Source organism: Saimiri boliviensis, chromosome 20 (genome assembly GCF_048565385.1).
Source record: "Saimiri boliviensis isolate mSaiBol1 chromosome 20, mSaiBol1.pri, whole genome shotgun sequence".
Classification (NCBI taxonomy): Eukaryota; Metazoa; Chordata; class Mammalia; order Primates; family Cebidae; genus Saimiri; species Saimiri boliviensis.
The window spans coordinates 3,308,610-3,330,638 of NC_133468.1; the positions used below are offsets into that span (position 1 = coordinate 3,308,610).

Sequence of the window (22,029 nt, forward strand, 5' to 3'; positions counted from 1 at the left end):
AAGCTCCAGCCCAGAGGTGCCGCCACCCCATCCATTCCCATTCTGGTACCAAAGGCCCTGGTGGAAATCCGTCCCCATGAAGAGAAAAAGAAAAGGAGAGGGAAAGAGGGAAGAAGGGGGGAAAGACCAGTTAGAAAGCCTGGTTGCAGACCAGTCTCCCTTCCTCACTGGCCCCCCAACCAAAATGGGCAAGGAAAGCTCCGCCTGGATTAAGGGGAAGGGGCGGGAGCCATATTCATTTACTCTGAAACAGTGCCCTGAGATACTGTCCAGCAATTTCATTATAGTGCCTTTCAAATGAATGATTTTGAAGATGAGTATTTTTTCAAAAACAGCTTTCCCCCTTTATTACAGAACCAATACATGAACATTACTGAACATTAAAAAAATAAAAGGAAGACTTTTAAAAATACAATTACCAACCATTTTCCCATCCATAGATAATCACTTCACTTTTTGGTATATCCTTCTCCCCACCGCCCAACTCTTTTAGTTTGAAAAATTTCAAACCCACAGCAAAGCTGCACTGATAGTACAATGAACATCTGTTGCCTCGTCACCTAGATTCACCAAGTGTTGTCATTTTGCTACATTTGACTTGTCTCCTTTCTACATATTCATATGTTTTATATTTTTCTACTTAAGTCATTGGAGATTCAGTGGCAACTTATTACATCTGTGGTAAAATTTTTAGATATAAATTACACTATGGTAATTTATATCTAAAACCTTCAGTATGTTAACTAAGAACAAGAATGTTACCCTACAGTACAAATGTCTCACCCAGAAAATGAAGCCAGGCACAGTGCCTCATGCCAGCACTTTGGGATGCCCAGGTAGGAGAATGGCTTGAGCCCAGGAGTTTGAAACCAGCCTGGGTAACAAAGTGAGACCCTGTCTCTACAACAGATTTAAAATGAGCTGGGGATGGTGTTGTGTGCTGAGGTGGGAGTATCACTTGGACCTAGGAGGTTGAGGCTGCACCGCAGCCTGGGCGACAGAGAGAGACTCTCTTGGGGCAGGGGCTGAAGAACACTTCCCCAGTGATAGCTTGTTCCTGTTTCATTTTCCCCAGTTGTGAAACTAATAATGTCCTTGGTCCCATCGTTGGTGATGTTAAATCGAACCACTTGGATGATCTGGTAGATTTCTCTGTTGTAAAGGTAACCCTTAAATTAAATCACTTGGATGATCTGGTAGATTTCTCTGTTGTAAAGGTAACCCTTAAATTAAATCACTTGGATGATCTGGTAGATTTCTCTGTTGTAAAGGTAACCCTTAAATTAAATCACTTGGATGATCTGGTAGATTTCTCTGTTGTAAAGGTAACTCTTTCAAATTTATAAGTAGCGTGTAAGTTTACTGCTTACTGTTTTCCAAAAGACTGTCACCAATAATTAGATTTCACCTCTTTTAAAAAATCTTCCTGTTTCTTTTTTTAAAAAAAGAAATTTGAATATCAGCATGAACTCATGGATTATGTTTTTATTCCGTGTGTTATAATCTCTCCTGTCATTATGCATCCTGATGTTCAAATTGTCCCTGAATTTGCCAGTGAGTCCCCTTCAGCCCGGCTCCTCTACCCTCTTGCCACGTTCCCTTCACTTTTTGAGCACTTACGTTACCTTACCACACACAATGCTCCAGGCTCATCTTGAAATTTTTGCCCCGGCCCCCGAAGCAGCTGTTCCTCCAACTTCATTTTAATGGGAAATGATGTTTAAAACTAGGATCTGAGCCTTACTTAGGTGAACTTGTTGCTTACGAAATATCACTGCGTCTCGACTTTTTTTAGAGCTAGCAACCATATACAAAAAATATGAAACTCTACAAATCAACGAATCCCTCTAATGCAGTCTCCAAAGGGTTCTCCCTTCTTCTTCCATGCTGGCTTTTTCCCCACCTCCCAGCGGGGCACCCAGGCTCTCAGGGCCGTGTGTATATTTGTACTCATTCACTCAGTCCCGCAATCCACAAATAAGCTTTCGACTTGTCTCCCTTCCTGGAAGAAAATCTCATTACACATACACATCTACGTAGGCAAAGGTCCCTCTCTTTGTCCCAGTCGGTGACATTTTGCTGACATTTTGGCCGGTGCACCTGCTCACTTTAGACGGAGCAGGAGAGCAAAGCGCTGGCCTGGGATCCAGGGAGCCGCCTGGGACCAGCCCCGCGGCCACAGGGGCGCCTCACCACGGGTCCAGGGCGGAGTCTGCGGGCTCATAAGGCTGTAGCCAAGTGTCACTGTCGTTCTCTTCGGGGACGCACGTCCCTTTAACCGGCAGGGCGCAGATGGTCAGGGGATCCGGGTGTTCGCCGCCGTCGTGGGCCCCGGGCCTGAAGTACGCACAGAGCGCGCCAGAGAAGGTGTCGTGGAAGGTGAAGATGTGGGAGCCGTCGGACGCGTTGAAGAAGGACAGCTTTCCCGCCTGGCAGTCCAGGAAGACGCCCACGCGCCGCGGAGGCACGCGCGGGCTGAGCGCGACGCGGTGCGGGGCCAGGACGAAGTACTCGCAGCCGTCCCACAGCCCCAGCACCCAGTAGCCGGCCGCCGGGCTCAGGCGCACGGGCCGGGAGCGCGGCACTGCGGCCAGGCAGGCGCCCAGCAACCAGCGGCTGCTGCAGCCCACGTGCACCTCCCAGTAGTGGCGGCCCGCGGAGAAGCGCTCCAGGCTCAGCGCGCACTTCTGCTCTGAGGCCCGCTGCGGGTCGCTGGGCGCGGGGCTGGGCGGCGCGCCGCGGGAACGCACGCTCTTGCAGTCCTCCGACACTTCCAGGCTGGGGTGCGCGGAGGCCGGATCCAGAGTCACGTCCACTGCGCAGAGCCACAGCGTTAGTGCCCGCCCAGGACGGGCTGAGCCCCCCCCGCCCCTCTGTCTCTTCCTCAAGGCAGACAAACCTCTAAGTTCTCTTGGTGGAATCATTGATAAAATGAAACCCTCGCCCCTACCCTCACCCTCAGCCCTGCAAGCCTCCTCCCCAGGACTGAAGTGGTGTGTGTAAGTCACTCCTGAGTGTTTGATAGTGACAAGGAATCCTGTCCTTTCCTGAGCTGGAAGGTCCCTGAATTCCATACCAGAGATAGCAAAGGAGGTAGGTTAGCGGGGAGTGCTATCTCGTCAAGGGGAAGGACCTATGGGCTGGTTCTAGTTCCTACTTATGTGACCTTGAGATAATTAGGAGAGCACTGGGCATCGTTTCACAGAAATTTTTGGATTTATTTTTATTTTTATTTTTAGTATACAGTCTTTCAGAAAAGTTTTTTCTTTTTAGGATTTTAAAAGGACCTTTGAGATCATCTCGTCCAGTGCCCCACACTTCAATAGCCCATCCCATTTGACAGATGGGAACCTAGAGGACCCCTTCTGTCAGAGGATCTGGGAGGTTCCTTACAGACTCTGCACTCTCACCTGCAAATAGCCCCAAGCCAGATGGGAATAAACCTAGAAATAAATCCGTGTGTGTGTGTGCGCACACATGCATGTGCATGCAAACACACATGTATGTGCATACGCATGCAGGCATATGTGTCATGTGGCGTGTTTGCAAGTGTGCTTGTGTGTCTGTGTGTGCAGGCCCCATGCTTGGCCCCTTGAAAGCCCCATCCGCTGATCTCAGATCTCTGCCTCCCTTCTGTTTAAGATCCAGCCAACCAAAGACACAAATCAGTTTCCTGGCTTCAGTTACCTGCATATTTTTGGGCTGCTCTCCACTCTGAAACCAAACAGAGAAGGGGAAAAAAGCTCAGAAATCTCAGTCAGTAACTTTGAAACCTTAACAAAGGTGCCAGATGCATGAGGGATGCCTGCAGATCGAATGACCCTATTCCCACCATGAAAACTGGTTTGAATCCAGACTGGTCTTGGGTTCACCATGTTATTTTCCTGAGACTGTAAGATTGAGTAGAAGACTGTGTCATTGATAGATGAAACCAGAGCTACATGCAGGCTGAGATTCTGCTGGAAAAAGCAGGAGAATGGAGTGTGTAGGTAGAGAGACTCTATAAGCAGCCTGGATGCCCTGAGAGACAGAAATGGAGCCTCAGCCTCTGACTGGCCAGGCTGTGCCCAAGAGGCCCAGCTGAGCCTGACATCTAGGACATCTCAAGATGCCCTCCAGATGCCTTGCCTTTTCCTGACATGCCTCCATTCTTAATGTGAACCAATCTGAGTGGATTTCTGTTGTGTTTTATCTTGTTCTGTTTTGCAACAAAGATTATCACCAAATCACACAAGCAAAAGTAACACAAGACATTCTCAGAGCTCCATATATTTACAGCAAGGCTTTGCTGCCCCGGTTTTGCATCAGAATAACTGGTGAAGCTTTAAGCACAATAGCTCTTGTGTGGAATATCTCAATTTTACAAACATGTCGATTTTCCCTAACTTTATGTAGAAGTTCAAAGCAATCCCATGTAAAACTGCATTTGGGTTCTTTGGGGAGATTTATGAATTTATCCTAAAATTTATATTTTAAAAAGGTTCATTCACCCTAAAAAGGAAGAGGAAACGGAGAAGGAAAACTTCTACTTTCAGATACTACAAAAGCCATAGTAGTGAAAACAGTGATGTGATAGGCAGTCAATGGACAAACTCAGATAGAGATGGGAATCCAATATGCATCAAAGGTGGTTCCCCACATCAGTGGCAACCCCAGAATAGTGTAGTAAATGGCGTTGGTAAGCCCAATGCACTATATGGAGAAAAATCACAGGATTCTCACCCAGTAGCTCATAAAATGGCAAATTTTAGATGGATTAAAGATACAGATATAACATAAAGATAGCAGCAAGGTTTTTGTAGTTACATAAATAAAACAAATAGAAGAAAGTGTAGGAGAATATATTTGTGACCTAAGTGTGAGGAAGGTCTTCGTCAACAAAACTTCAAAAACACAAACCATAGGGTAAAAGGTTGATGGATTACATTTTATCAAAATTAATAATTTCCTTTCAATAAGGGGAACTATGGACAAAGCTAATGGCAGATGGCATGACAGAAGGAATTCACAATGTTTATCTACAAGGGATTAATATCTCTCTCTCTCACACACACACACACACACACACACACAGAGACACATGCAGACACACACACAATATTCCTGTTAATAATAAAAGACAGCAATCCTATAAGAAAAATGGGTCAATGAAATGAACTGGCAATTTTCAGTACAGGAAGCCCCCAAAGCCAAGTAACATGCATGGAGATGCTCAAACTTTTCAGCACTCAGAGGTGTGCAAATCTAAAGAACAATGAGCCATCACTAATCCCCATTGATTGGCAACCTTAGAAAACTGGCTCACATGAGATGTGGGCAATGGAACCTCCCTGCATGGCTGGCGGCAGGATGAGAACACTGTCTCCACAACATCCCACTACCCCACTTAGTGAACATACTCACCACGGATGGGCCAGCAATCCCCCGCCTAGTTATATACCACAGAGAAATCTCCACACAGGGCCATAAGGAAATTATGCATTCTGTGTTACGGAGTGAGAGGCAGCCTGGATAACTACTGCAGGAGGGTGGCTGGCTAAAATGAAGCGCTCTACGGTAAGGAGGAGAACCAGACTGAATGCACACGAGTGGCAGCAATGGATACTAAAGCAGGATGACGCAGGAGAAAAGCAAGGAACAGCACAGAGCCATGAATGTCACTTACATGAACTATGATGCATATGCATAAATCAATATCCACATTTTGCAAGAATATATACGAAATATACACATTAGACTGTCTGCATTATGGGTGAACAGAGGGAGGTATGCAGAGACATATTTACATGTACAACACACCCATGCCAGAACCATGGACATCTTAGAGGATGGGCACCAAGAGTCGACGTAACTCTGATGTGTGACCAGGATTGGAACTAGCGGTTTGCTTTACACTTAGTCTTCAGGACAGAGTATAACCTCTACCCAGTGACATAGATTCATACATGCTGTGTGAGGCTGTGGAATGCAATCAGAATGATAAGCCCGATTAGTTAATCAGGGTGAGCTGGACTGGGGTGCTCAGATATAAATGAGGAACAGTCAGAGAGAGATGGATTCCACTCACCAGCCTGGCCTTCAGCCCGTCTCCAGTCTGAAGCAGCCAAGGGAAAACAGGGAATTAGCACATCGGGACCCCAAGCTTCCTTGTTCAGACATTACATCTTACACCCACCCCATCACCTCTCTGTCTCTTCCCCCTCTCCTGCTACCCACACAGCCAGCAGGGGTCCTGCCTGGGCATCATACCTCGTTGGGAGATGAGAAGATATATGGGGAACCAGATGCAAAAATATGAATGAGAAGGAATAGTTCTAAGAGGGGTCACTTACCAAGCTCTGTCTGAAGCTTCTCTGCAAGCAAAACACACAAAGACAACATCAGCCTGCAGATGGGTGGAGCCACCTTCTCAAAACAGGCCACTAGGAAGAGCTTTCCTGATCTTAAACCATTGTTTTTTTTTTTTTTTAATTGAGTTTTCTACATATTTATTATTTTGTTTAGAACTCTAATTGTAACAATTACTGTGAGGAGTATTTTATCATTTAATAATATTTTAACTGATTTCCTATATAATTTAGTAAAACAATAAATCACTTAAATGAAAACAAATGTAATGTATTTTGTTTTAAAGTACTTGAATACTTGATGAAACTTTCCCAATCCTTAGAAAATTCTGAAGCATCTATTATATTAAACTTTGTAAGTACCAGGAATGCTAAGTTTTTAGACAGCCAAACTCTGGAGTGAGATCCTCTGGGTCGAATGCCTTGGTCTGATATTTCCTAAATATGCTTTGGGGAACATTGTTTAGTTCTTCTGGGTCTCAGTTTCTCCATCTATAAAAAAAGGGTGATAATAGACCCGGACTCACTAGATTCCTGGGTGGTATGAATCTTAAACCATTGTTAAACACAGTTTCCTCTTTGGCTCTTCATTATCCTAAAAAAGGAGGCCCATCTGCAGGACTTTAAGCCTCATCCAATCTGACTTCAAAGGTGGAAATCTGCACAGGGCCTAGAAGGGGAACCAGATCTTAGTACTGACATACCCCTCCCAGGATTCAGGTTGTTCTTTCTGCCTGAAATCACAAGCTTCCTGGGGAGGAGCTCCTGAATAAGTCCAGGCACTGAGCGCAGCCTATGTGAGCCTCAGGGTCACTTACTGGGTACATTATTTAAAGGACTGGAAGGACATCACACCCAATTATTTCCCCTGACCAAATACCAAGGACTCCAACATTTTGTTAGTAGAAATGCATTCCTTTGATCTGTCCACCCAATGTCAAGTTCTTTCAAAAGTAAATGCTCCTGGGAGAGGCATTCAGATTATAGTGTTATGACTTATAATTCAGACTATAGTGTTAATGACTTATTCGGGCTATTTTTTTTCCTTCCCCTTGAAGGACTAGGGAGACTGCAAGACAAGCGTCCCCATCCTTATAGTCTCATCTGAATTGCCCCCAACCCCAACACCATGGCGGCCTTTTCCTCCATTCCCCCTCCTCTGGGTTCATCACTCTTCTCTCCTCTGTACAAAGACACACATCCCATGGCTTCAAGTTTCCAAGTCCCTCTAGGGAGAAAAGGGAATCTGAGAAATTATTCCCACTTTGGTGCAAATTAAAGGTGCCACCCTTCCTAGTGGCATTTGCATGAAAAAGAGAAGGATATTCTGGGAAGATGAACCAGAGAAAGTAAACGTTTATGATGGAATCTTAACGGAACTGTCTAATTTGCAGGGGAGGAGCTGGCCAGGTCTGTCCAGAGGGTCTCAGGCAGCTGTACGGTGGCAGGCAGCCATCGTTTCAGCCCCTTAGCAAGTGGAGAGCTGGAGTCTCCCAGGGATGGTTTAGAATTAGATAGCTGCCAGCCGATCCCGTCCAAACGGAGCCTCTCCTCCCACTGCACAGGCACAGGGATCCACCCGCTGGCTGACAGGCAGTGTGGCCCCACACCCAGAACTTACCCAGCTCTGCAGTGAGTTTCCCTGGAGAAAATAAAAATAAAAAAAAAGAGGAAAGTCTCTCAGGTTGGGGAATGAGGCAGACAGATGGATGAACACTGAGGCCTCACCTCCGACGTGTGCACTCCCGTCCCCGGTGATCTGGGGGCCCAGGCTGGGCCGGACAGTGAGGTTCCAGGCAGGGGATGGGGAAGTGCCCACCCCCCGCCCCATTCCTCGGCTCCATAGGAGGGTGACCCAGCGCCCTCCCTTCTGCTAGTGTGAAATGTTGGAACCTTCCAAATAGATTTTGCCCAGGGGAAACGTTGAGCCCTGGTCACATACTACGGCTGCTTTCCCTGGTGCCTGATGGCAGCTTTCTGGCCTTGTGTGGAGGTACTATGCATCAACCCGACTCCTGTGCTTTACAAAAACCCCAGATGAAATGACGCTGGCAGCAGACCCTGGAGACTGTTCCCTCTGCACAGTGGAACGTTAAGCAAGCCGTGAGGGTGCAATCGACAGGAGCCAGTCAACCCTGACATCTGCACGCGAGCCTCTGTGTGGGAAATGTCACTCCGTTCAGCACCTTCTCTTCTGCCCCTATGAACGATCTTCCCTTTCCCCACCGCGGACTGATGACCGTGGATGGCCGCCCTGACACCTTGCGCTGGAATAAATGCTTCTAACGGGACCCCGGGCCTTTGGATTCCCGCGGGTTGGCACCTAGGGAGGTGGGCGCCGGACGCCCTGCTCCCCGCTCACCTTGTCTCTTCTCCGCCTGCTTCTTGAGCTTTTCTGAAGGGAAAACGGGAGGGGAGGGCTGAGCGTGCGCCCCTGCTCCTTCCAGGCCCCCATCGCGCGCCGCGTCCCCGCCCCCGCTCCCGAGCGCAGCCCGCGCGGGTACCTTGGCGTCTCCGCTGTTTCTGGAGGAGGCCCAGCGCCAGCGCCACGAGCACCGCCAGCAGCGGCGGCAGCACCGCCATGGTCCCCAGGAACGCGCGCTTCCACCGGGAGGCTCCGGGTAAAAACACGTCTGGAAAACACCCCACAGGGGCGGTCTCGATTTAGGCGCCACTGAACAGTGAGAGACCAGAGCAGCCTGCCCTCGGGCGACCTCTGGCTGGGCGGGGAAGCCGCCGGGCCCACCGCAGCCGTCTGCGAAACGCGCGCGCGAGGGGCGTCCCGGCGCTCTGGAGCTGGGAGCGGGGGCCGCGCGGGCGGGAGCGCGTTCCGCGGAGTGGGCGGCCGCGCGCGGCGCGGGGAACAGGGGTCCGGGGGGAGCCGGCGCCCCCGCCCCGCCCGCGGCTTCTGCGGCCACAGCGCCGCCCTCGCTCGGCTTCTCCCCACTCCTGCCCCCCGCCCGAAGGCAGGAGGGTCCCAGGGGCTCGGCCGGCGTTGGAAGCCCAGTGGGCGCCCGCTCTGCACCCGCACTGTCGCGCCCACAAGGCGTCTCCTCGCTTGTTTGCAATCATTCGGCTTCTACCTCGGTTCTCAGCACGCTTTTGGAAGAAGTGAATACCGAGCCAAGTGCGCGCGGCCTCGCAGCTCCCACCTCCCTCCCGGCTCCCCAGGGAGGACCCCCCGCCCCCCACCGCCAGCTCCCACCTCCCTCCCGGCTCCCCAGGGAGGACCCCCCCCGACCCCCACCGCCAGGCTAGACGTGGCCCAGGGCAGCGCCCACCGGCTCGCCCCAGCCGTGGCCGGGATGCGCAGAACCCACTGGCCCTTCACAAACTCTGTGGCAGTTTTAATAGAGTAACTTTCTGTGTCATCTAATTATTAGAAAATGTTGCTTTTATCTCAGATCTTTAAAAAATATTCTTTTTAAAAATTGTACTAAAATATACCTAACATTTCCCATCTTAACCATTTCTAAGTGTAGCTTCAGCGTCTCTAAATGCATTCACCATGTCCTGCGGCCATCGCCACCGCCCATCTCCAGAAGTTTTTTCCTCTTTCAAAACTAAGAATCAGCTGGGCACGGTAGCTTATGCCTGTAATCCCAGCACTTTGGGAGGCCGAGGCAGGCGGATCATCTGAGGTTGGGAGTTCAAGACCAGCCTGATAACAACTGGGAGAAATCCCGTCTCTACTAAAAACGCAAAATTGGCCGAGCGTGGTGGCGCGTGCCTGTAATCCCAGCTATTCAGGAGGCTGAGGCAGGAGAATTGCTTGAACCCGGGAGGCGGAGGCTGTGGTGAGCAAAGAGTGCACCATTACACTCCAGCCTGGGCAACAAGAGTGAAACTCCGTCTCAAGAAAAAGCAAACAGACAAACAAAACAGAACAAAACCTGAAACTCAGTATTCAATAAACAGCGATTCCTCTTCCCACCCCCAAGCCCTGGCACCTTCCATTCCGTATACTCTCCCATCCTTACGGATTTGGCTCCTCTAGGTAATCTCACATCCGTGGGAACAGACGGCATTTGCTCTTTTGTGTCTGGCTTGTAAGTGACATCAGTGGACTTTGGTTTTTGACTTTGTTTTTCTAGCAGTGCCTTTTTATTGTATGGTACAAAAACATTGGGTCACAATGGATTGGTCCTCACAACAGATGGTGTGTGAAGCACCGGCCTGGGGTCAAGAGCAAGGGCTCAGGGCAGGCTGTCTCTCTGAGCTGTGACCTTCCCTCTCACCTGTTCTGCCAGCCACAGACAGCTTTCCCTCTCACATCCCTGGCTTTGCGGTTCCTGCCACCAGAATGCCTTCCCAAAGGTATCAGTGTGAATCATGCCATTTATAAAGAGGTCTGTGCATGCAAACATTTACCCATCTAAAAATGTATATATAAACTTGTTTAATGTAAGTTTCATAATAAATATAAATAATATAAATTAAGATTTATATTAAACACTAAAAAGAAAATATTGGGTTTTTCCTGGTGCAAAAGGGAGACTCCCTCCTCTTCCCCTGTTTCAGTTCATTTTCCTTAGAAAATGTGTCCATTCTTTCTTTACAACACAAGAATGATTTTCTTAAGGGCCACTTGTTTGAAATGTAAACATAAAAGAGAGATCACTGCGTGGTAATTCCTGTCTCATGGGAGTTTATCTTAGGTGCGGGTCTCCAAGTTGGAACTACAGGCTTGCCATAGACATATCACATCCTTAATTTTTCCTTTGGTTAAAGACAGTTAGCTAACACAGATGGCCGTCCCCATTCCCAGGGGATTTAGAACTGTGTGTGATAAATGGTGTTGCCAAGTCCTCCTACTTGAAGACAAGTTATCATTTATCTTGAGAACATGTGTACATTGGCCTGTATCTGACCAACTATATCAAAGGGTGAGTTTTTTTTTCTCTGTTATAATAAAATAGCTACTGATTTGGACTCATGTGAAAAATGGCCTGTAGTTTGGGTTTGTCTTCAAAATGTTAAAAAAAAAATAGAACTATGAATATGAAACCCTTCGGTGGCTGCCTCATAATTAGACTTTAATAATGACCTTGCCTTCGGCTGGCTGCCTCCACGCCCACTTCCTGGACAAGCCTTTTGTAATCTGTGGACATGCCCTGCTACTTTCAGCCTGCTTCGTTTTTCTCTACAGCACCTGCCACCTACTAATGTGATGTGACAGGATGTACTCCTTTTGCTTATTCTCTGTATCCCCCACTGGAATGGGGACTGGGATCACATTGTGGAAACTCAACAAACACTGTTCGGGAGATTGCTTTAGGAATCTATAAGCTCCCATGATGCATCTGACTAGTAGAGTTGAAGAGTTTTAGTGTATGGCCTTAGGCACAGAAATGTGGGCTCTCTGGGGCCCCCCTCACTGGCTGTTTGTGTAGTAGTGTTCTTAGTGTGTTCCTTATATCTAAGTTGCTGACTTCTCAGGTGCCAAGGCCAACACATCCTATACGCAGACGGGCCCAGTACCATTGTGACTTTATAGACGGCCTTTGGGCCAGTGCATATGTAGATGTGAGGAGTAAGAAGACGGGTGTGAGCTGACAACCACTGACCTGCTATCTGAACCACATAGTCTTTCTTCTGGCCCAAGAGGAGATTCTGGATGGAGAGGGACACGTTGCTGAGGGCTCCCTCTCGGACGATCACAGATGTTTCCAGATTGAACAGGCCCTGGGAATCCTGGACGATGGCTTCAAACTCTGGAGGCAGGCACTGTCCCTGGTGGTTTCTCCACTGAGCCTTAGGCTTGGGGTACCAGCCACTGGATCTGAGCCTCAGCTGAATGCCTCCTTCCTTGGAGCCCTCAAGGGAGAGGTGAGGTTCTGAGCCCTGCCCTGGTGGAGGCAGGAAGAGTGGGAACAATCAGCCTCCTTCTGAGAAATCCATGCATAAAGTTCATGCCACCGTTCACCACTCGTAGTCACCATAAAGCATCATGATCTGTGACTGCTATTAAGACACGTGTGGGCTTGAAGCTCCCCATCCATGGACTGGAAATGACAGTCTAAATCAGCGGTAGCATGTGGGGACACTAATACCCCTAAGGGACATTTGGAAATGGGAAGGGGATCATTAGGTGTGGAAGGGCTAGTAGCATTTAATCATATTACGCAAGGGACAGTTTCCCTGAAATGTCGAATAGCACCACCATGAATTCTAACACCTTAGAGTTGTGACCCTTCTCTCCCTCACGAATCCCCCCAGAGCTCCAGTGCCTGCATTATACACACTCTTTTATCTCTCCATCCTTGTGGGACTGACACTATATTTTGAATATGCAAAACATTAATGTGGTTTAAATGCCAATGCTGTATAGAAATGTATATCAGGGAGAAAAAAGCTCCATCCTTTCCGTGCCATCACACCTCACCCTAGGTAAATAACCAATTTCATTAATTTCTGGTTTATACTTTCTATGTTTCTTTTTGCAATGTTTCTCCTTCTTTCTTACACATGCAAGTATGTATTATCGAACCCTGCATTTTGCTTTTCTCTCTTAACAATACTAGAAATCACTCTGCCTCCACTGAGAAATCCCCTCATCATTTTTTCCAGCCGCATAATGTATATAAATAGATCATACTCAGCTTTTATGTATGCTTGGACATTTAGGTGGTTTCCACTATTTTGCAATTATTTTTCAAAAGCTTTACAAAGATTAAACTCATACATATCCTTTTTTCATATTGGAGGTATTGGAGGTGGAATAAGTTCCTGGAGGTGGGATTCCTGTGTCAGAGGGTAGACACACAGCTAGTCCTCTTAAGTATTGTCAAATTCCCCTGCCCTGGAGCTTCCCAAGTTTGAATTCCACTAATATGGTACAAGAGAGCTTGCTTCTCCATTGTCCCATCAACAGTACATGAAAGAGCTTTTAAAGTTTTGCTAGTCTGACAGTTTTAAAAAATTGCATTTTGATGTAGCTTTGATTTCCCTTTCTCTCATTACGAGTCACTTTTACTCATTTTATATATATATATATATATATATATATATATATATATATATATTTGTGCGTGTGTGTATATATATATATATATATTTACTCTCTCTATATATATATAAATAGATAGATAGATATAGATATATTTTTTTACTCTCTCTGGAGAGAACTCTGGAGGCAGGCACTGTCCCTGGTGGTTTCTCCACTGAGCCTTAGGCTTGGGGTACCAGCCACTGGATCTGAGCCTCAGCTGAATGTCTCCATCCTTGGAGCCCTCAAGGGAGAGGTAAAGTTCTGAGCCCTGCCCTGGTGGAGGCAGGAACATATATATATATATATATGTAAAGAGAGAGAGAGAGAGAGAGAAAATATATATCTCTATCTATCTATCTATCTATAGATAAATAGATAGATAGATAGATTATATATATATTTCAAGACAGATTGGCACCCAGGCTGGAGTGCAGTGGCACAATAACAGCTCCCTGCAGCCAGATCCTTCCATTCCTGAGTAGTTGGGACCACAGGGACACACCATACCTGGCTAAGAGATGGGGTCTCCCTATGTTGTCTGGGCTGGTCTCAAACTCTGGGGCTCACGTGATCTGCTCGTCTTGGCCTACCGAAGTTCTAGGATTACAGGCTTGAGCCACTGTGCCCGACTTTTTTCATACGTTTAGGGGCTATTTGTGTATTTTTTGATGAACCGATAGTTTTAAAAAATTGCATTTTGTTTTGTTTGTTCATTTGAGAATGGACCTACCCATCAACTTTTATGTTTTTCAAAAATTAGCAACATTCTTACATGCTCTGTGACTCTCCCTCTACTTGGGCAAAGCAACTGTATCTCCCTGTGCCCTACAGGGCCTTAGGACAGTCCACGCACCTGCTACCTCCAGCTCCCAGACAGCTTCGCCAGAGAAGTTGTCGGAGAGGAAGCGACAGCCATACATGCCCTCATCGGAGGGGGCGATGCTGCGAAGCTGCAGGGCCACACTGCCATCGGTGATGTCATCCTTGACCAACTTGGTCCTGTTCCGGAATGCCTCCATCTGCGTGCCCAGGAGCTCCTGCTGCTCCCGGTACAGGTGCACCACGTCTGAGGTGCGGCTCCGGAACCAGCGGATCTCCATGTGCTGTGCATCCAGGTAGGGCGAAAGGTGGCACGAGAACTCCACCTCCTCACCGGCCAGGGCCAGGATGGGCTCCTCAGGGCCAACCACTGTGGTCTTTTCTAGGATGAGAAGTCGGAACAGGAAAAAGCAGCCCTCATCCAATTTAAAAAAAAGTTTATCACACCCCTTTACAGCTGAGGAATCTACAGCAAATCATGCAAACTCTACAGGACAACCGGCCTGGGTCCTTGAACAAGTAATTTTTATGAAAAAATGTGAGTGCATGATTAAATGAATACACAGGTGACATCACAACCAGATTTGTGGTGCTGAGCTGGTCATGGTTTGATCCAACCAGGTACAAATGTTATTTTGGGAACAATTATGTCAATATTACCAAGGCATTAAGTGAAATGAAATCTTTGATCAAAAAAGCAAGTTTCAAAAAAAAAAATCTGTACACTATCATCCTGAGTAAAAATCATATGTATTTGTATAAATATGCAGAGAAAAATATCTGAGACACCGAATTGTTGGTGGTGATAATTTCTGCATGATAAGAATAGATATTTTCTTATTTTTGCTTATCCGATTTTCCAAGTTTAAAAAATAATTCCCATGTACATCTTCTACAAAGGGTATCAAAAATCATCTATGAGGGTTCCCTGCTCCACAGGTACCCTTCCTTTGAGACTTATTTGCTGGGGTCTTTCATTTGATGACCCTCCTCTTTGAAGGCTTCCTCATGGGGCCTCTGCGTTCCCTTTGGTCTGGCCTGTTTTCCGCAGTTCCCATGAGAGTTGCTGCTCCTGCACGGTTCTTCCGCATGCAGGGTTCCCTGCCACCCCACACGCACTCACTCTTCTCTCTGGCCTCTGTACCTCCCCTCTCCTTTCTTTCCAAGTTTAGCTCAAAGCCCATCCCAGAGCTCTCCTGTCATGGACCCTCCCTGTCCTGCACTCGGCTCGCTCGCTCTCTCTCCCTTTGCTCACACTATTTTAGGCTTCTCATTGCCCAGTAAGTGAATATCCAATACCCTTCCTACAAGTTTCCCTCTTCAGTTTCTCTCCGGCTGTCTCTCTCCACACACCGACGTCTGGCTGTTTCCCTAGGCACATCCTGCCCTAGCTTATCCCTCATCTGTCATCCTCCTGCAGAACGTGCATCCTGCAAGCCTCTGCTCACACAGTATTCCCTCTCTATGGCTCTCCTCAGCTTTCCAGGAACAAATCGTTGCTCTTAGCTGTGCTCCCAATGTCTTTGATGCTACGTCCACCGCCAACCCCCTCGACCACAGACTGCTGAAGACCAGGGCTATGCTGCAGTCACCAGAGAATTACAAAATCACCTTTGAATTATTAGTTTACACCCTCCGTTGGCTGCATCTTTCATGAGAGAAGTGTTGCAAAGGGTGGAGTTAAAAAATGTCTATTAATGGGTTCAGCACAAACACAGGCCAGTGAGTTTCCTGGCACCCTCTTGCTCTGCTCCCTGTGACGCCTGTGGATTTCAGAGTGCTGAGCAGTGTGCAAGAGGTGTTGGGGACTGGAGAGATGGTGGAGGAACACTACAGGCTGGATAACGCTCAGGGGTAGTGGCTCTTCAACAACCAGGACCGAAGTCTTTTTTGAATTCTAGCATCTGGCATTGACCTGGTACTCTATTCTAAGATCTTAGCCCTGCGGAGCACCTGGCAGGAGGTGATTATGTCTTGGCTGGGTGGGCTGCAGAGACACGATACCTGGGTTCGGCTCCCCAGGCCGAAGGAGGAGGAGGTGCATGAAGAAGACGAGACTGCTGGTCAGAGATACTGGCTTCAGGGAGTCCAGGGAGACTGGGAAATCCACCATCTTTCATCAGCAGTGGGAGCCACCTGGAGAGGGACAAGAGGGTGCCGGAGTGATGTGCAGAGGTCGGGGGAGCTGGAGCTCAGTCCATCAGACCTGAAGTCTGTTGTGGCCTCAGTTATTTTTGTCTTATTCTCAAATTCCTTACAAGCCTCAGTGCTTGGCTTCTCTTACACCATGGCCGATGTGAGAGCTGCTTCTAATTTTTCCAGAGGACACTGTTAATGGAATCCCTGGCCTTGCCCGGGTGCACAGAGCTGCAAGGGAACAAGGCTGAAGGATCCCAGAGGAAGCAGCTTCTGAGCTGCTCATTGTTTAGAGCCAGGAATAGAGCCACATAATGTGTGGGGGTTCAGTGCCCCCCTTTTCTGGGCTTAGCGACTCCTCAAACAAAGGGAAATCTCTGAAGATCTCAGATGCAATTTCATTTTCCCTGCCTCACCGCCATCAACCCAACCTTTGTCCCATTTCCCTTTGGTCTGGAACATTGAGTCCACCAAACAGAGGGACAAACACAGAGTCTGCTCTGTCAGAAGTGGAGTGCGTGTGGTAGCTACTTGCCAGCCCCAACAACTTCCCGGGACACTTTGCTCCAGGCCTGGGACCTCAAGTTGGTACCTTCAGGAGGTCAGCTGGTAATTGTTCCTACCCTGGGCTAGCATAACTGACTCCATGTTAGCTGTAAACTCCAACCCGACTTCCCCCTCCTTACCACAGCCCCTTTGGGTGCATAACTGGGTCACGCTGCACTTAGAAGCATTGAAGGTACTGCTCCTAACATGTGTAACCATTGTAACCGCATCCTGCTTGGCATACCTCCCCACTGCTATTGTAAGACAATAGTTTCCCTTTGATCATTGTGTTGAAGGAGGCTGATCGCCTCCCTTCTTGGTAATTGTATGGAAACTCCTTGTGCCCACAGCCCCTTCCTCTAACCTGCTTTTCCGCTTCTGTAAAATTCTGCTTCAGCTAGGCTCCCCCTTCCCTACCTAAATCAAGGCATAAAAGATAATCAGGTCCCTTCCTCAGGGCCAAGAGAATTTTGAGCATTAGCCATCCCTAGGTTGCTGGCAAATCAATAAAGGACTCTTAATTTGCAACTCAGAGCGAACTCAGAGCGTGGTGCGTTCCTTCTAACTCGTTTGGTTACAACAATAGCATCTTCGGGGCCACAGTGATGGAGTCATCCCATCCAGCCACCCCTTCCCCATCTGTGACCCAGGAGGCCCAGAGCCAGTCCAGACAAGGGCTGCCCGCTCACTCCTCATGCTCTGGTCCCTTGGGCCCCGCTAATGACTCATGGCCAGAGAGGGTATTGTAGCCAGTGAGTCTCTGGAGATATACAAAACTCTCCATATTTCTCTTGCATTTAGTTGTGCAAGATTTTACGCAGATTTTGTAATTGGCTGGACCTAAATCTCTGCCTGAACCATGGAAGAAACCAATGCCCACTCCCATGGACTGCTGGAAGCTCTTGGACTCAAACTTAATACCTCCTTTCCCCTCCGCCTTCCAAACATCCACGCCATCTTCATCCCGGGACTGCACCCCTTGCCTTTCACTTCATCACAGTGTCCTTGTCGGGGTAGGCCGTGGTGGGCTCCTCTCTCCAGCATTCTCTGTCTCCCCGTCTGCCCCCACCGCTTGGCTTTCCTTCTGAGACCTTGGCATGGCAGGTGCTTCTGGTGCCCTGTGGCTGCAGGGCACTGGCCACACGGTCAGCAACACCACCAGCAGGGTATGGAGGAAGGACTTTCAAAGCTGCTGGGCCATGCGGTGGCAGAAAGCTCAGAGAGGGTGTGCAGGGTGAGTTAATGAAGTGATAGAGGCTCCCCAGGGACCCTTAGGCTGGGAGGGACCCGGGCAGGCAGGAATGCAAGGGAAAGGGAATGGCCTGTGAAGCTCATGGGCTGATAGCCCTGTCCTTCTAGAGCTGAAATTGAGGGGACAAGCAGAGGACAGGTTGCGACAGCTTCAGGAGAGGAGATGGGGTCCCCCGGAAGTGGGGCCATGTTGACAGCTCTGTTATTGGAATCTGTTTCACACGATAACCAGCATGGGCAGAGGCCTTGGGCAGGGTCCAGGCTCCGGCTGGATAGTCCAGCCACTCACCCTCTGTGGCTAGTGGTGGAAGCCTATCTGTGACAGGTGGGGAAGCTGGCAGGGAAGGGTACTGGCAAAGGGTGTCTCCACAGGCTGTGCACTTTCTCACCCTCTCTTCTGTTCCCTTCTTTCTTTATGCTCCAGTCTTTTCTTCTGGATTTTCTAGACACAGGGTTGAGCCCCATGACAGCAAAAGCCAGGAGGGGCATGTCAGTGTGCAACTAGTGCCTTCCAAACCAAGAGGGGCTCAGGCTGTATTTATGCATCCATTTGGATGTGTTGGATGATTCTGGGGAATTAGTTGAATTTGCGTTAGGTGGTGACATGGGTCCTCCCATAAGGCGGTGATGGGGCATGAGACAGGCCCTATAGCTAGCCTCCTAGAAAGAGCACAGGCATGAGCAGACGTGCATGCACTCACAGTAATAAGAACATGCACTTCCTATCTATCAATCACTGACCTATACCTCAAGTATTATTATTATCATTATTACTAATAGGTCCAAGTTACAGATAAGGAAACGGAGGCCCAGGAGCTGAGCGACTTGCTCCTGCACACACAGTGGGTAGGGGGTAGGGTGAAGTTCCAGCCCCACTGTCTGGTTCCAGAGCCTTGCTCTGTGCTGCTCCGATTCTGATTCCTCACCAGCTGTGTTGTGTGTCTGGGTACATTCTTCAGTCACTCCTGTTACCCAAAACCATGACCATGTCGGGAATCAGCTGGTCACAGACCACACACTCACCCTGACCTGCCATCACGCAGAGGCACTGAAGAAGCGACCAGCTCACAGGGTGCCAGCCACAAAGCCAGCAGCCAACCAACCAGCCAGTGAATAAAAAATTTAAAATTCCACTACCAGATAAAGCAACTGAAAACCGAGATCTCCCTAAGACTTTATCAAGAGCATCTTCTCAGCCAGGAGGAACACGTACCTGGTCCCGTTGCTCCCAGCGCTCAAGGGTATCATCTTGAAAGCCTTTAATCAAAGACAGAGATGGTCTGGCAACTCCCTGAAGGGAAACATCAGTGACTTCTGAACACCACCCTTCTCCCTGCCTGCTGCCGTGAGTCTGCCCTTTCTGATGTCACTCTCCAATGAAGGATCAAGGGTGCTTGATCCTCACTTGAAGTGTGAGGGCCCTCCTTGAAGAAACACTTCCCGATCTCTGCTCTTTTGATGACAGTGTCAACTGATTTCAGGTTCTGTTCCTGATGAGGAGGTTTTGCTAGGGGAAGGAGTAAGAGACTGGAGGCATTGGATATTTGGGGAAGATGGAAAACCCAGTGTGTGGAAGGACGATCACAGAGGGACCTTTCAGCTGGACTGAGCTCTGCTGGTGGGCACACGCTCCCTGTCCTCCCAGGAGCCTTAGGCTGCTCCCTCTGGAAGGCAGATACTTGTGTGCAGAATGACGACTGCCAAGGGATCCTCAGTTGGTTCCCCAGTGAATAACTTAACAAAATAAAACCTGCCTTTCCATTTGTATTACACAGGTTAGATTTCCACAACGGCAAAGCCAGGAGGAGCATGTCAGTGTCCAGCTAGTGCCTTCCAAAGCGAGAGGGGCTCAGGCTGTGTTTAAGATCCATTTGGATGCATCGACTTCTGGGGATTTAGGCAAGGTTGTGTTAGGTCCCAGAGTGCAAAACACAGCTCCTCCCACAAGGTGGTGATCTCCAAATAGGTAATTTGGACCCATTAGTAATAATGATAATAATAATAATAATAATACTTGAGGCATAGATAAGTGCTTGATAGATAGGAAGGGCCCAATGCGTGTTAGTTCTTGTTACTGTGGGCACTTGCTCTCCCAAACACACACGTGCTTGTGTTTGTGCGCCTGCGAAGAGGCCAGCTACGGGACCTGCCTCACAACCTCTCACTCACTTTACTGGTGTATTTCAGATTCTCTCCACACATATAATAATTTGCCTGAACTTAACACTGTCGTCCTGACAAAAAAGTAAATCTCCCAGGGGCATCTTAGAACACGGCCGTGTCCAAAGGCCACGCCCTCCCACAGCACCTCGCCTGCCTCGCAGCTGGGTGTTGTCCTGAGCGACCCCAGTGTCTCCGGGCGGGCAGGGCAAAACCTTGGGAATTCCCCTCACGTCATTTTAAGACTACATTTACCACTTAAATGACCACATGCTGAAATCTGGCAGGAAAATTCATTTTTATTAACAAACGACACATCACGTGCTCTCGCAAACACAGGAAGCATTGCGTTGCTCCGCACAGGCCTGAGGAGACTCTGGGGTCCCAGAGTGCAAAACTTCTCTAGTAACAAAGTATAGAGATTGTCCCTGAAAGTATGGCCTTTGCTTTGCTCCTTCCGTGAGCTGTGTGACTGGTGAATTTTGCCAGCCTCCTGTCCTCTGTTCCCCAAGCTGCAAGTCCCCAGGTGTCAGTGGGCGCTTGGCCCTCTCCCACTGACCTCCCTGACACCCCTTGCAATGCCCTTCCCCCTGGCAGACCCCAGCTAGTGCTCACTGCCTGCACTGATTTGATTTCAATAGGCCCACAAGAGGATTTCCCTCCTCTTAGTCTCTAAGGAAGACAGACGGACGGGCCCAAGAAAAGAACCACAATGAGGCTTGAAATCTTTTTCATCTGGTGGGCGGCAAGGGACGTATCAGGATCCTGCCTCCTGAGATGCGGCCCACCTGAACGGGCGTGGACATCTCCTCTCCACCACACTTGAAACATCCCACGCTGCAGCCAGGCTCGGATACTAAAATGGTGTCACTAAGTGTACGCCCTCCCAAAGCCTCCCACCGTCGTTTTCTGATGGCTGTTTTTGAAAGGTGGAGGTGTAGACAGCTGTCGAGAATGAGCCACTTACCTGGCAGGGGGCAGCAAAATGTCCGAAATGGCAGATGAGTCCTGGCGATCTCCCCTCCTCTGCGAAGGGCGATGACTGCTGTAAAGTGTCTTGGTCCCAGAGGCTAGGATTCCCTGGACACGGACTGGCAGCTGAGCTCCAGAGGCCAGTGCGCGTGTGACAGAGTTAGTTACCCATCTTCCACCCTAAGACAGATGCTGCTTGCTTTGCCCTTTGCTATAAAAACCAAGATGGATAGAACAAAACAAGGAAGTCGTCACATCCTGTCTCCGAGAAAAACCTTGAATTCCCATGTAAAACGTCTCTCCAGGGTCAGAGAAGGAGGGGAAAGGTATCTGAGAGCTTTGCAAAGAGCGGCAGCTGCAGAGGCTCAAAGTGGGAGGAAAGGCTCCAGCTGGGGGCAGGGTCTCCGTGCAGGCGAAGCCGGGACTCCAGGGAGGCAGAGTGGCAGTTCTCGAACAATGGAAGAGAGTACACGGCCATCTCCACTAACTGAGGGTGAGGGATGCCCAATTTTAACCCACCATAACCTTCTCCTCGGGGCAAGGTCAGTAAGGAAGACGTTCTGGGGGCACTGTCATTGGCGCAACCTGCAAAACCTATTCACGTGCGACTTAGGAATGCAGCGGGGTGTTGGATTGGGATTTCTCTAGTGGATCAGAGCTCAAAACAGAAGTAAGCACCACCCCACTCCAGCCCACCCCATTTTACTGCAGGCCATGGTGTACCTTGAGCATCAGTGGACTAAGACACTAGCCACCCAGCCACAGCCCGCACTGACATCCTCCCCAGGCGACAGGACAGAACTGAGG

General features: G+C 48.8%; 1 protein-coding gene across 7 annotated transcripts; it reads right to left on the reverse strand.

The window, feature by feature from the left end:
- Positions 1 to 318: 318 nt before the first annotated feature.
- BTNL9 (butyrophilin like 9) lies at positions 319 to 21,562 on the reverse strand. 7 transcript variants are annotated; one of them, XM_003944752.4, is made up of 11 exons: positions 21,218 to 21,562; positions 16,162 to 16,293; positions 14,192 to 14,539; positions 11,915 to 12,196; positions 8,852 to 8,980; positions 8,710 to 8,742; positions 7,969 to 7,989; positions 6,333 to 6,353; positions 6,068 to 6,094; positions 3,688 to 3,714; positions 319 to 2,815 (listed from the first exon to the last, which is right to left on the reverse strand). In XM_003944752.4, exons 2-11 carry the CDS (start codon positions 16,268 to 16,270, stop codon positions 2,190 to 2,192), a joined length of 1,623 nt encoding a protein of 540 aa, XP_003944801.1. In that variant the 5' UTR covers positions 16,271 to 16,293; positions 21,218 to 21,562; the 3' UTR covers positions 319 to 2,189. The 7 variants fall into 7 exon arrangements, with proteins under 7 accessions (XP_003944801.1, XP_010331040.1, XP_010331037.1 ...); XM_010332738.3 differs by lacking the exon at positions 8,710 to 8,742; XM_010332735.3 differs by lacking the exon at positions 7,969 to 7,989.
- Between the last annotated feature and the right edge of the window lie 467 nt (positions 21,563 to 22,029).

Excerpts from the sequence above, each read along its gene's own strand:
- BTNL9 (XM_003944752.4), bottom strand. The coding sequence starts at position 16,270 with ATGGTGGATTTCCCAGTCTCCCTGGACTCCCTGAAGCCAGTATCTCTG. Across the intron at positions 7,990-8,709 it reads GCAGGCGGAGAAGAGACAAG|GGAAACTCACTGCAGAGCTG; the intron begins GTGAGCGGGGAG and ends TATTTTCTCCAG. Across the intron at positions 3,715-6,067 it reads ACGGGCTGAAGGCCAGGCTG|AGTGGAGAGCAGCCCAAAAA; the intron begins GTGAGTGGAATC and ends GTTTGGTTTCAG.